Genomic DNA, 13,942 nt, shown 5'->3' on the forward strand with positions numbered 1-13,942 from the left:
ACAGGTGACCCAAACTGGCCAAAGGGATGTCCTGGGCAGTGTGGCATCATCTGGGGGCATAAAACAGGGGGGGAGAGGGGGCTGCTGCTGCTTGGGGAGCAAACGGATATCAGTCAGGGAGTGGTGAGCCATTTCACACCTTTTTACTCTTTTTTTCCTTTTCTTTGGTATTTCCCTTCTTTCATGCTAAACTCTCCTGGTCTCAGCCTCCAAGTTCTTGCACTTCTGCCTTTTTCCATTTTCTTCCACACCCTGCTGCACTGGGGGGGGAGCTGCTGGGGTTAACCCACATCAGTCTGCACCCAGCGTGGGGCTCGGAGGGTTGGGGTGTTGGTATGCCTGACTGAAGTGCGACAGAGGTCAAAACTGTTTATAACATGATATAATAATGATATTTGTTTAATAATTGCTGGCTGTAATGCTGATCTATTCACTCACGACGTTGCTTTATGCATCCCCCTCCTCGCTGTACGCCCCGGTCACCCCCGGCGGCTGGTTGAAGGTTGGCGGCGGTGCTGTCAGCTCGCTGCACTGCCCGACCCTCGCTTATCTCACGATAATCGCACGATACAAGCGCTCAGCCATCGGTGCAATCCCTCAGTTGTGCCTCACCGCAGCCTCGGTGCGTGGAGCCCACGGGGGGGCTCCCTTGCGGGGCAGGGAAAGGAGGGGAGGGGAATGGAAGGGGAGAGGAGGGCGGCTCCGAGGGGAGTTGCCGTGGCTCTGGGGAAGGGGTGGGCGGCCGGGGGCCTCTCCCCTCCCCTCCCCGCCCCGCTGGGTGCCGGGCCGGGCCGTGCTGTGCTGTGCCGGGCCGGACCCCCGCCCCCCGGCTCGGCTCGGCTCGGCTCGGCTCGGCTCGGCGGTGCTGCGGTAAGCGGGCACGGCTCGGATCTTGGGGTCGGGACGGGGCCGAGGGGCTGCAGCCTGTCCCCCCCCGGCATGGGGCACCTGCTGCGGGTGGAGGAGCCTCTGCCCGTGCCCCCCGCTGGCTGTCAGGGCTCCTCTCCCCCTGCCCTTCCTTGGGCACGGCTGGGCTGGGGGTCGCTGCCGGGGGGGTTTCAGCCGGGGCGAGCCCTGGGCGCGCAGAGCCTTGCCCCCCTCGTCCTTCGTCTCTGCTGCCTTCCTGACGGCTTTCCGTACAAATCCTGGTTTGTTTTTGTTTTTTTTTGGCGAACACCTGCTTAAAGTTGTGGTGGGGTCAGCTCTGATCAGTTTCTGTGTGCTGTGCGTGCGGTTTGTTGTGGTGCCGCCTGAGCGAGGACTATGGGTAGGTTTAATTAAAAGTGACCAGAGATCAACGCTGCGGGCTTCGGAAGGCACCGAGGACACGCCTGGTGGAAAGGACCTGTGGTGAACCGGGTTAATCCTCTCCCAAACTCCCAGAAGTGGCTGGAGGAGCATCCAACACACGGCTCCGTGCCTGCGGGACATCTCTCCCCTGGACAGGGACAGAGATGGAGGTGCACGAACACAGCTCCTCACGGTCTGTGAGCCTCCAGGTCGGGGTCCCCGGGACCTCCTGCCTCCCAGCTCTGCCCTGATAAGCCCCTGATAAGCGAGGCATCGCGCCCAGGTGGCGAGTGGCAGGAATGTGGGGACAGCGGGCGGGCGCGCCAGGGGAGGCCGAGCCTCGCAGCAGATGACGGCTCTAAATTTAAGGGCTCGCTGTCGAGCCGCTACGCGTTAATGTGCCCTTTCGTGGGCAGGCTAAAGATAATTTTCCTATCTAGAGCCGCAGCTGCCTTACAAGTCCCGCAGGAAGGAGCGCTCAGGTCTGCAGCCTCGTGGGGATTTGCAGGGCTCGGAGGGACTCGGCGATGCTGCACATCTCCTCTCCCTCCTGGCCGCAGCAGTGCCACGTGCACAGCGGTGCTCCCAAGGGTGGGTGAGCTGCAGGCTTTACCACCTGTGGCTTATTGCCCCCAAAAAGATGAATTGCCTGGGATGTTGTGTTAACACCCCGCATTGCTTGGGTGTCCCCAGCCAGAGCCCCGTGCTGATACATCCCCTGCGAGTCCGTGGTGGGGCGAGCATCACGCTGCTCTCCTGGCCCTGGGTTGCTACGTGCATCTGGAAGTGGGCAGGGGGGCCCTGAGCAATCTGACCTGGCTTCGGAACCAGCCACGCTTTGGGCATAAATCTTGCGCAAGTCTGAGTCCGTGATAGCCAGCGTTCCCCCACCAGCAGGGCTGCGGGGTCATGTTTCATGCATTCACGGCTACGCTCCGTGTTTTCATTTCAGGTCCTGTTTCGGCGTGAGAGTGATATTCGCCGGACTGCTCCAAGATGTCTTACAGAAAGGAGCTAGAGAAATACCGGGACCTGGACGAAGACAAGATTCTTGGTACCCTGACGGAGGAGGAGCTCAGGCAGTTGGAGAATGACCTGCAAGAGCTGGATCCTGATGTAAGTCGTCTCGAAATGAGGCTTGGGAGGTGGTAAATCCCACATAGCTGTGGGCAAATGTGCTGCATTAGTAACCTGTGCCTCGGTGGGGTCCTTTGCAGAGCCTCTACTCGGTGCAGGGATGGGACAGGCTGGCCCCAGACGGGCAGGAGCAGTTGTGCTCCTGCACCGTGAGCACAGGCTCTATGTGGGGCTTTGTTTTTGCCGTGTCCCCCTGCCCGTGCCTAGGATGCATGCTGTGGTGTGACCAGCACCGTACTGGTCTCTGGCCCAATAATTAAATTGACAGTCTTTTGGAGTAAAACCTGCTGATAGTTTTGGTGTTGTACACCGCTTTTTGCAGCAGGGTGCTTGGGCTTACACCATCCTGACACCCTTATATTTTAGGAAGACCTACCTTGATATTTAGGAATCACTGCTTCTCATCAGGCCACATTCAGGCAGTGTTTTGGGTTTTATTGGCTGGGTGCTTCTTTTCACAGCAAACTCCAAATGTCCAGTATTTTCCTGTCTGCAGTCAGAAAAGCAAACCCCCGAGCTCTGCAAACTGGGCCGGTTGCTCTCTAGCCTCCCAACATCATCTGGAGCTGCACAAATGCAGATGCTGGGCCTGCTGATGCCAAACAGTGAAAACATTTTTGGAGGCAAGGCTGTGCTGTGGCAGGGGCTGCGCGGAGCCAACTGGCAGGCCTTTGGGTTACGGCAGCGTTAGATGATGAGGCTGGGCACTGCCAAGTGAGAAATTGTTCCTGCAACATGCGGTTAATGCTTCGGGGGGAAATGATGGGCAGTGCAGATTGCATCATCAGTGCTTTTAATTGCAGTGCCAGCACAGGAGAGTAATTAAGAGGAGGCAGGCTGCCTCCCAGGATCGTGTCTGCGTGGTGGTGGGCTGGTTACAGCTGGCCCAGGAGATGTGGAGATGGACAGGGTTCTGTGAAAGGTGTGGAAAGGTAAAATAATGGTGACAGCCCTGCCGTGCAGCTGTGGCCTGGGTACCCGAGCTGCATCCCCACCTTGCACAGCTTGAAGCCTGAGCAAGAAAGCTGTTCCTTACGCCTCCTGGCTGGTGCGTTAGTGGTGTGCTGCTGAGTGGCCCACCAAGGTTGGCTGTGGCTAATTACTTGCTATTAGTAATCATTCTTCCCAGGCTTTTCACTGAAGCAGATTTAAGTTACAGTGAATTACTGAGGTGGGCACAGAAAAGTCAGCATGTTGTTGAAAATCACCTTGGGTGTCTTAAGGAAAACAAATGTTGCCTTCTGTCCAGCAGAGCTTTAAAGAACACGCTTAGTGTCAGATCTGGGAACAGACTTATTGCATTAAGGCTGTTCTATATTTAAATATAAGCAGGTGCATACGTGCCGTATGTGTCAGGCACAAAGCAACTTCCTGCGGCGGCTGACGTGGCAGAGTAACGAGGAGGCAGCTTGGAAAAAAGGGCTGGGGCTCTGGGGCTGTGGAGCTGCAGGCACCACCGTCCTGGCCTGTGGACCACCACAACCCTCTGCTGGAAAGACATGGGGATTTTTCCAGGCTGATGTTCATGGGACCAGGGGGCACAGCCCCCACCTCCAGTGGGGTCCTCTGGCCCATGGACAGACAGATAGGGAGGAGATCTGCTGAGCTTAGGAGGTATCAAAGGTGGTGAGCACGTGGGAGGAGGCTAAAGGAAGAGCAGGAGGGGATGGCTGAGAGCCCCCAGAGAGAAGGACGGAGCTGATGTTGTGGAGAAGCATCCACCTGGCAGCGTGGAGATCTTGCCCGTGGAGCTGGTGTCTGAACTCTCGTGCTGGGGGAGGGAAGGAGCATCGTGTCTTAGCAGAGATGGGAGCCGCTGGGGCTGGATGGAGACAGGTTCTGAGACTTTGAGAAGTCCAGCAAGTGTAAGAAAGGCGATGCAAGAGGAGAGGTGGGTAGGGGTGAGTGTGTGAGGGATGCAGGCCTGCAGAGATGACCCGTGTTTCTCCCCCCGTGCCCAGAACGCGCTGCTGCCGGCAGGGCTCAGGCAGAGGGATCAGACGCAAAAGCCACCAACTGGCCCGTTCAAAAGGGAAGAGCTCATGGCCCACCTGGAAAAGCAGGCAAAAGACGTTAAAGACAGAGAAGACTTGGTTCCTTTCACAGGCGAAAAGAGAGGTATGGTCACCCCTCACACCCCAGCACGAGCACCTGGGCATGTCAAAACTGCACAGCCCCTAGTGCAGCCTTCCTCAAAGCTTCCTGCCCCTTCTTAGCGATCCCTGTGCCTTGCTGAGGGAGAGCTTGTTTTACAGCATTTTTATTTAAAAAAATGAGTTCTCCTTGAATGATGCAAACAGAAAGATGTCACTGAGCTCCATCAGGAAGATGTAGCAGCTTTGAGCATGCCTGAGCCCGGCTGTGGTCACCAGCCTGGCCAGGACGGCAGCAGGAGGCAGCACTCAGCCAGAGGCGTTTTGGGTTTTTCAGCTTCTGTGCTGAGTTAATTATAATTCAATCCGATGCAATCTCAGACACGTTAAACATCATTTCACCTGCGACAAGCTGCTGAGTGAAGGCACGGTTTGTGTCGAGTGTCAGCCAGAGACGGTGAATTACATTTTTATTCTACAGTATACACATCATATGTATGCACATATAAATATATTATATATATTTATGTATAAAATACATATATTTTTAAATTACATGCTGCCTATTTTTGCAGAGCAGCTGTGGCCCCTCCGGCAGGAGATGAGCGGTTTCGCCCGGCGCCGTTTATAGCCGCCTCCATCTCTCTCCGGGAGAGCCCGCCGTGCAGTTGCTTCTTCCTTGGGGCTAAATTTAGCTGCCTCTGCGTCTGCACAGCCCCGAGCGGCTGGATTGTTGTTTCTCCCCTCCGGTGTTGCTGACTCTGGTTTCAGAGAGGGGACGAAAATAGCCCCGGCTGGTATGCCAGGCCCTGCGCTCGCTATCTCCCTGCGGCGATGCGGGGCTGCTGCAGGATGCTGTCTGCCCTGCTGCTGGTGTCTCCTCACAGCCTCCTCCTGGCCAGCCGTGGTGGAGGTGTCCCTGCCCAGCACGTGTCCACCTTCAGAAGCCCAAGGGTGGCAGAGGGGAGCTCTGCTTGCTGCTTGTCCCTGCTCCGCTCGTGGGGGGGTGGCAGTGCTCTGAGGGACAGCACTGGATCCAGGCCACCGTCCTCCCTTGGTCCACCCAAGTGTTGGCAAACCTGCATCCCTTTTACATTTCTCCAAGCAGCCTTCAAAGAAGTGAAGTCCTACCACATCAGGCTGTGCTTTCAGAGCACCATGCGTTGAAAAGTTGCTCTGTATGAAAGTAACACAAGGCTGCTGCAGGTACCACCACCACACTGATAAAAGCATCCTGCTCCACAGCCGGAGGTGCCTGGCCCATTGCCCCCTGTCACATTGCAGCAGGACACAGACCTGCTAACAGGAAGGGGTTCTTCATCTGCTCTGATCTTTTATCTAGGTCCTTGTGCCCCCCTGCCCTTTCCACCCCGCTCTGTGGTGGCGGGACGGGTGCTGCGGCTGTGCTGAGCATGACCTCACTTTGCATTTGCAGGGAAAGTTTGGATCCCTAAGGAGAAGCCGATGGATCCTGTTCTGGAAAGCGTGACTCTGGAGCCGGAGCTGGAGGAAGCCCTCGCTAATGCCTCTGATGCAGAGCTCTGTGACATTGCTGGTAAAACAGCTACACGTGACGTGGGGTTTGAGTTATTTAGCTACTGATTTATCTTTGCTCTTTTGTGGGACGTGAGCTATTGAGCTCTCTGCTGTTTATGTGAATGCCGTCGGTTTTGACAGGATTTGTTTCTTCGTAAAAAAGGAAACATATATTTAGAGTTACTTCCAGCCCAGCACCCCCGTGTGATTCACTCAGGAGCACGGACCGGAGCTGAGGAGGGAGAAGCAGGATTTATCCACGGGCTCTTTGTTTCTCTTTTCTCTGCCACTGAACCTAGCAAACTGCAGCCTGTAGCCCATCTCCTTTGGGAACACAGCTCCCTTTAAGCCAAACCCTTGGGAAACAAATCAAACAGACACGGTGAAACATGAATTTCTTGTTCTATTAATGGAGCTGTCAGGCTGGGGTCTTCCAAAGTATGGTGTGCCATTCACTGGAGCAGCCAAGCCCCGTGCAAACCAAGAAGGACAGGCATGGTCCCTGCTCTGAGGGGTTCTACCTCTTGTTTTGGTTAAATTCAAGCATTGCCTCATTGCTGCTTTGCAGGCTGTGGTGTCTGAGTGGAGGAGACCCCCAGCAAGCCTCCTTGCTTGCTGCTTTAGAGAATGCAATGTTGGTATCTTGGCAAAGCCAGCAGCGTGGACATATCTCTGTGGCTGAGACCAAAGCAGTGCGTGAACACCTCTCGGTTGCTTTGCCAGGCTCACATCCCATGCTGGTCTAGCTCCCGATGGGTAATTCAGTGCTTCTGGCTTCTTCCTCCAGTTCTGTCTCCTTCTGATGTCTGTACTCTGCAGCAGTGTCCTTTCTGCTGCGAGATAGCCTGTAGGATAACCACACCACACAGGCATCTTCCACGCAGTAATAACCACCTTCATGCTCAGAAATGCATTTCTGCACGAGGGCTTCCAGTGCACTTGCCCTGGCTGAGCATTGTGTCTCTTGGTTTTGCTCTTTCACTCTGCCCCTAACATCCTGTAAAGCACTTCTCTCTAAAATCCATCTTTCTAAGCCCCAGACCTGTGAAGCAATTACTTTCACCTAGAAATGCTGCTGAGGGCACTTTGTTCTGCAGGCCTGGGGGGAACACACTCGAGAGCTGATGTGATACAAGCTGTGCTGAAGGCTCAATATTGACAGTGTTGCTTTTCCGAGTTTGCCAAGGCTGTGAAACAGCTCCTGCCTATTTAGCAGGGCTCGCTGTCAGCCGTGGCACATTGGCTCCCTTCCTTGGCAAGCCCGGTAGGACAGCTCTTGTGGGTGGCTCCCAAAAAGTCCTGGAAGGGTTTCTGTGCCTTTGGTCCACCGGGGGAGGCAGAAATGGGATGTCTTCATTTGGCTTGTGTGCTCGTGGATAATGCACGGTAAGCACCAGACTTGACAATGCTGCGGGTCACTGTCATCTACCAGCATGAACTCTACCTCAGCAAGAGAGCAGAAGGGCAAAGCCACGTGGCTGTAATAGCAAATCCTTCCCCTGCTTGCAGCCCAGGTGTTTACGGTCCTGGCTGGTAGAGGGTTTTTGTTGTCGCACCAAGCTGCACATGGGGGGGTGTCAAAAGTGCTGAGCCTGCGAGTTACTTTTGGTCTTTTCTTTGTTTTAACTGCTGTGCCCGTCCCAAGGTCAATACTTGTTCATATGTGCCTGTATACGACAAGTGTCCACATGCCTGCATTTTTCTGCAGGAAGTCATATAGTTATTTTAAAATAATAATAATAATAATAATTTAAAAAATCTCAAAACCTGGCGTGGCATGTGCCCAGGTGAGCGGGGTGATGAGGATGTGCAGGCTCCTGCTGGCCTGGACCCTGAGATTAAATCCTGGTGATGGCATTTTTTTTTTTCAGTTTTGTCTTCCCCGCTGTGTTTTCACATGGCCCTGGGTTGAGGCTGGTGCTGGGAAGCCTTGGCTGTTTGTTTGCTGTCCGTGCAGCATTCCTCTTCTCTGAGTCAAGCTGTACTGGCATGAATAAGGGTGCATTTGAGCCCTGTTGTGTGTCTGTGACAGCTGGGGGTGGTCCCACCTTTGTGCCTTGCTTTGTGCCGATACAGAAAAATGCAGTATGCTGCTGGCCCCATCCTGGGCAGCACGGGCACGAGCGTCTTCTCCTGGCTGTGGAGCCCGCAATAACTCGAGGTTTTTCTCCTTTCCTTTTGCCTGTAGCCATCCTTGGCATGCACACCTTGATGAGCAACCAGCAGTACTACCAGGCACTGGGGAGCAGTACTATCGTGAACAAAGAAGGGCTTAACAGTAAGTGATCCAGAGCGCGTCGCAGGCTGCAGCCTTTCCCTGCCAGCTTGGACACAGAGGCAAAGTGGGAATTATTTTTAGGCTGAGGGTTGGGCTTTTATTTTTGCTGGACTCCTGCCACCCCTGCCACGCTCGTGTGTGAGCAAAGACCCCTTCCTTGGCTGGCACGCGAGTGCTACAGCTGTCCAGCTCTGGGCTGGTGCCTGCCAGGGAGGCGCTTCCTCTGCAGCCTGCCATCTCCTGGTGTTTGCTGGGGAGATGGGATGTTGCCCCTTCCCAGGGGAGCCGTGTGGGTGGATGTGATTCCTCCCAGAGACAATTCACACCTCACCTAGGGAGATTGCCTAGAAACGTTAATCCCCTTTGAGCAGAAAAGGTGTCTCCTGGGCAGTTGTTCCTGCCAAAATCATTTCTTGCTGCCAAAAGTCAAGCACATCACTTTCCAAAGGAGGTGGGAACATCTATTCTGTCTTTCCAAATGAAACCTGAGAGGAGAGGACAGGAGCCCCTCAGAGGAGTGGTGGTGACGTCCTGTGCTCCCAGAGCTTGCCTGGCTGAGGAAGCTGCTGCACCAGATCATCCCTGATCCCCACTCAGACACTGAGCCATTGACCACAACCCTTCGGATGCAGGCATCCAAACACGGGTGGCATGCCTGCCACTGGCTCTGGTCCCTGACAGCACACAGCAGCAGGCACCAGCTGCCCCGTGCTGGTTGCCCCCAGTGCCAGGCAGCATTTCAGGACACACATGAGTGTGGGTAGGTCTGGCAAGAGCTTGTGCAGTCTTTTGTCTCGTGTCTGCCTCTCAGGTTGTATGTTCCTCCCAGTGCTGCTCCGGGAAGGCAGGCAGCACACCTAAGGGGGATGTGCTGCTGCTCTGGCTAATTCTGGTTTTGCCCATCTTGCTTTTCACCTGCAGGCGTTATTAAACCCACGCAGTACAAGCCCGTTCCTGATGAGGAGCCGAACTCGACGGATGTGGAAGAAACTCTGAAAAGAATCCAGAGCAACGATCCTGACCTTGAGGAAGTCAACTTTAACAATATCATGGTATGTCCTGCTCTCCTCTCCCACCAACAGCACCACACAGAGGGCAGAGCCCAAGCCTGCTTTGCTGCGCAGGGTATTAATGCCATGCCACTGCGTGTAGCCAGGCAAGAAGCCCCAGCGCTTCCCACCTTTTGGGCAGGAGGCATTGCTGCCTGCTGTGGGATAATGATGTGGAGCTGGTGGCAGGAGAGTGCCGTCAGCTGCCTGGAGGAGCCGTGTGCTCTCTGGACTGAGGGCAGGTGCAGAAAACCACCTCCAGCCTGTCTGGTTTGAAGTGTTCCGAGTTGTTGTAGTGGTTTCGTCAGCCACGTTTGTTGGAGGGGATATTCCTGTAAGGTAAAACAGTGGGAGGAAAATGGCTTCTTAATCTTGACACTTGCTAAGCAAATATGAAGAAACATCCCTTCTTGTACATAACCCAGTCCACCTCCCACCCGTCCCTTCTCTGGGGCTCCTTCTCTTCTTGTAGAAAGCAAACCAGGACACGGCACCACTTTTTACGTGGCCTCTGGGTACATACATGTACTGAAAAATACAGCTGCTGTCTGTCCCCTGGCTTGAGGACCCCCAGCCCATGGGGTTTGCTGAATGATGATGCATTCATATGGCAGGAATGTTAACAGCATGTGCATGTTAAAAACACCTGTGCCATCCCACCTGCACCTTTCTGTAGCATAAAGGTTTTTACCTTCATGTGCTTGACACCAGCCACGTGATCTTGCAGATGAAAATGCCTGCCTCTGACAAGAGTACCTAAAATGTTCAATAAGCAAAAAGTACTCATTTTGCTGAACTCAGAATAAGCGTAGATGTATTTTCTGGGCTGGGAACTAGTATGGCAAATGTTAGCCAGAAATATATTATTTTATAGCAATATTTACCTTGTTTTACGTTGCTTTATTACAGTCAGAAGTGAATGCAGTTTGTTCTACAGGGAGATCATTTCAGGTCTTTCTGGATCAGGCCCTGTAGGTAGAAATTTTCCATAACATTACATGGCTGTTGCTCAGTGCTGTCATTTATACTTAAAAGCACAGGAGCAGTGCTTTGTAGGCTCATGGATCCTAGCTACACACACCCCCGTGAGCCCGTGTTCACAAGTAGCTGAGTTTCTAGGTAATTAAATTAAACAGCAGAGACGTTGCATCTTGAAATTAAGGGAGTGAGCTATCAGCAGAGTGGGAAACGGGATGAAGACATCGCTACAGTCCTCAGGATATGTTAATTATAGCTAGAGAACTTGAAAAAACATTCATCAGCCCCTTCCTAAATTACCTCAGTCTGGTGTCGATCTCAATAATAATTTTGAAATACTATTTAAATGTATTGCATATCCTTCATATAGATGATGACCTAACTCTGGCTTTCTGCATTTCTTTTCACAGAATATCCCCATACCAACTTTAAAAGCCTGTGCTGAAGCACTGAAGACCAACACCTATGTGAAGAAGTTCAGCATTGTTGGAACGAAGAGCAACGATCCTGTTGCTTTCGTAAGTGTGATGCCACACGGTATCAGCTGCTAGTGACAACGTTGTGACAGGGCTTGCTCTTGGGCAAGGTGCTTTTGGAGTCACACACTCGCTGCTTCGTCACAGTTAAGTCACACTGGGCACGTTCTGCACCTCAGGCTTTTGGTGCAGGTGTTTCAGTCACAAGCAGTAATGAAAGCCAGAATCAAACCTCAATTCCTTTGCTTCCCTGTTCATTTGTGGAGGATTCAGCTGTTTATTCCAGAAGACAGCCCTTTAGTCCCACTAGGTCTGATATTTGCCTGCGGGATTCTTCCAGAAGAAGAGTGGTGGGCAAGAGGAGGCAGGGCTGACCCCCTGCCACCACCATGCTGGCTTCACAAGAGGGACAAGGAGAAGGGCTGTCACCTTTTGGGGTGGAGTTAAATATTGATCTGTACGAGGCATTGCCGTGCCCTCCAGCACACTCAGATGCAAAAATGCCCCAGGAACAGGAGGGAATCCCCTTTGCCACCAGGTCCCCCAGGTATCCCCCAGAGCAGAGGGGCTCCAGGGTGCTCTGGCCCTGCTTGTCTCATGCCAGCTCTTCCTGCCCACCTCTGCCCGCAGGCGCTGGCTGAAATGCTGAAGGTCAACAGCACGCTGAAGAGCCTGAACGTGGAGTCAAACTTCATCTCTGGGGCCGGCATCCTGGCTCTCGTTGAATCGCTCCAGGGCAACACAGCCCTGGAGGAGCTTCGGATTGACAACCAGGTAAAGTGCAGGTGGTCAGGAGCTCTGCTCAGGGGAAGATGTCCTGTTTGCTGGATGGAGGTCAAGTGGCTGGACAAGGTGGAGGGTGACCTAAGGTGGCCGTGGGCTTAATGGTTACTTAGTAAAAATGAAATTTGTACTGCAGTGCAGGGAAGGAGCAGATAACACGGCAGGAGGGCTGTAGAGTGTGCTGCAGTACAGATGCCTTGGCAAGTTTAGTTTCTCCAGAAACCAAACCAAGGGTGGAAGTGAAGCGGCTGAGCCGTGAGGAGCTCTGGGGCAGGCGACTGTGAGGTCAAGATGATAGGATCTCCAGGCTCCTCTTCGCTGCACGTCTCTTCAAGAAATAGTCTTTGGGCAAGGTGACTTGCGTGAGGTGTGTGCTGGAGGAGCTGGAGCCACTGGGCTGTACCAGGAGCAGGCCAGCAGGCGTCCCAGCAGTGCCATGTCAGGGATGCTGGAGGAGCAGCGGATCCAGAAGGAGGGGAGGGGGTAAGGTGAGCAGATCCCTGCTCCTTCTGAACGCCCTCTGACCCAACCAGCTCGGCAGGGGCTGTGGGACTGGCTGCATCTCCAGGCAGGGGGGGACAGAGGTGGGCAAGCTGCCTACAACAATAAAATATTTAAGATTAAGAGGCTCAAGCATTCCCCACATAGCCAGGGAGAAGCAGAAGCTGGTCCATCCCTGAGCCAGCTGGTGGCAGCTGAGGGCTGTGGGTGAACTGACAGCAGCAACAGGAGGACACCTTCACTCACCTGCTTCTCTGTTCTCTCCTCCCAAAGAGCCAGCCCCTGGGCAACAAAGTGGAAATGGAAATTGCGAGCATACTGGAAAAAAACACCACCCTGCTGAAGTTTGGGTACTGTTTCACCCAGCAAGGTCCCCGGCTCCGCGCGTCCATTGCCATGATGAACAACAACGACCTCAGTGAGTGGGGCGGGGGGCAGAACCTTGCTAAAAAGAGTTAAAAAAGGGGGTGTGGGGGGTGTGCTGGAGTCAGGTACCAGCTCTTGAGGGGCCCAGCGATGCCGGTTGTGCTCCAAACCCAGCGACACTGGAGCCCAGACCCCCAGGAGGGCGGGTTTCTGGCCGTAAGGGAGGGTCTCGATGTGAAGGAGTGCGGGCTGTTAATGTGCTTGGGCAGCAACGTGCGTGATGTGGCACACAGGTTGCGAGCTGACAGCACTTGTGATTCCTGCCAACTGCTCGTCTTCCTCCAGTTTCACTTCCACTTTAACGAGGAGATGAAAAATAGGAGAGCTGAACTTTGAAGGCAGCGGGGCTTGGCCCACCCCCCTCAGCAAAGCAAACTGGAAGTTTCCTGGGGGGAGGTGGGGAAGCCACATGGCTTGGAGTTATATTTATACTCTCAACGAAGTGAGCACGTTTTCGTGAAGGAAAATGTGGGCCAGCCTGTAAAGTGCTGTTTCAGCTAATGAACGTGGCAGAGGCTTTCCACTGCTTGGCTTCAAGGTGCTGTAGAGCACTGGAAACCCGTCCAGTGGAGCAATATCATAGAATCATAGAATATCCTGAGTTGGAAGGGACCCTTAAGGATCATCAAGTCCAACTCTTGACACCGCACAGGTCTACCCAAAAGTTCAGACCATGTGACTAAGCGCACAGTCCAATCTCTTCTTAAATTCAGTCAGGCTCGGTGCAGTGACCACTTCCCTGGGGAGCCTGTTCCAGTGTGCAACCACTCTCTCTGTGAAGAACCCCCTCCTTATGTCAAGCCTAAACTTCCCCTGCCTCAGCTTAACCCCGTTCCCGCGGGTCCTGTCACTGGTGTTAACGGAGAAAAGGTCTCCTGCCTCTCGACACCCCCTTACGAGGAAGTTGTAGACTGCGATGAGGTCTCCCCTCAGCCTCCTCTTCTCCAGGCTGATTAGAAGTGCCAGCGCTGCTGGGTAGACAGGGTGGCTGTAAACATGACCTCCAAACACTCCTGAGGAAAGACCTGAGGTATAAATGCCAGTTGGCAAGGAACGGCGAAAAGCTGGAAACCTGTATTTTAATCCACAGGAGGTTCACCACATACAGGGTCCTCTAGTCCTCCATCCATCAGCTTCGGGCTTAAAAAGCATAGAGAAATAGCTCTAAGTGGCTGTCGTACTTAAACAGATGACAAATATATGTATTTATTTTAATAAAAAGGCGGTCTTGCTTCAGACGGCGCTGTGCTGTTATGAAACGTGGCCAAGCATAGCGCTACGTGCCAGTTCTCCACTAACCACACAGCATGCTTATTACCGTCCACTGGGCTATTTGTTCTGCCTGCCGCTGCATTGCTGGTCGCTACAGAGCTGCTCCGGGAAAGGCTTGCTGTT

General features: G+C 53.7%; 1 protein-coding gene across 3 annotated transcripts in view; it reads left to right on the forward strand.

Annotated features, from left to right (window-relative positions):
* The window catches only part of TMOD1 (tropomodulin 1), a 16,497-nt gene continuing 2,555 nt past the window's right edge, over positions 1-13,942 (forward strand). Inside the window, exons 1-9 of one of the 3 annotated variants that reach the window (XM_038170819.2) lie at positions 1-123; positions 2,243-2,406; positions 4,389-4,545; positions 5,956-6,075; positions 8,245-8,334; positions 9,256-9,386; positions 10,772-10,879; positions 11,468-11,611; positions 12,395-12,539. In XM_038170819.2, coding sequence (XP_038026747.1) covers positions 2,287-2,406; positions 4,389-4,545; positions 5,956-6,075; positions 8,245-8,334; positions 9,256-9,386; positions 10,772-10,879; positions 11,468-11,611; positions 12,395-12,539 — 1,015 coding nt within the window. In that variant the 5' untranslated portion in view covers positions 1-123; positions 2,243-2,286. Of the gene's footprint in view, positions 124-710; positions 871-1,753; positions 1,882-2,242; positions 2,407-4,388; positions 4,546-5,955; positions 6,076-8,244; positions 8,335-9,255; positions 9,387-10,771; positions 10,880-11,467; positions 11,612-12,394; positions 12,540-13,942 lie in introns of those variants that run through there. The other 2 variants (XM_038170820.2, XM_038170822.2) reach the window with 2 other exon arrangements.

Source organism: Anas platyrhynchos, chromosome Z, assembly GCF_047663525.1.
Source record: "Anas platyrhynchos isolate ZD024472 breed Pekin duck chromosome Z, IASCAAS_PekinDuck_T2T, whole genome shotgun sequence".
NCBI lineage: Eukaryota > Metazoa > Chordata > Aves > Anseriformes > Anatidae > Anas > Anas platyrhynchos.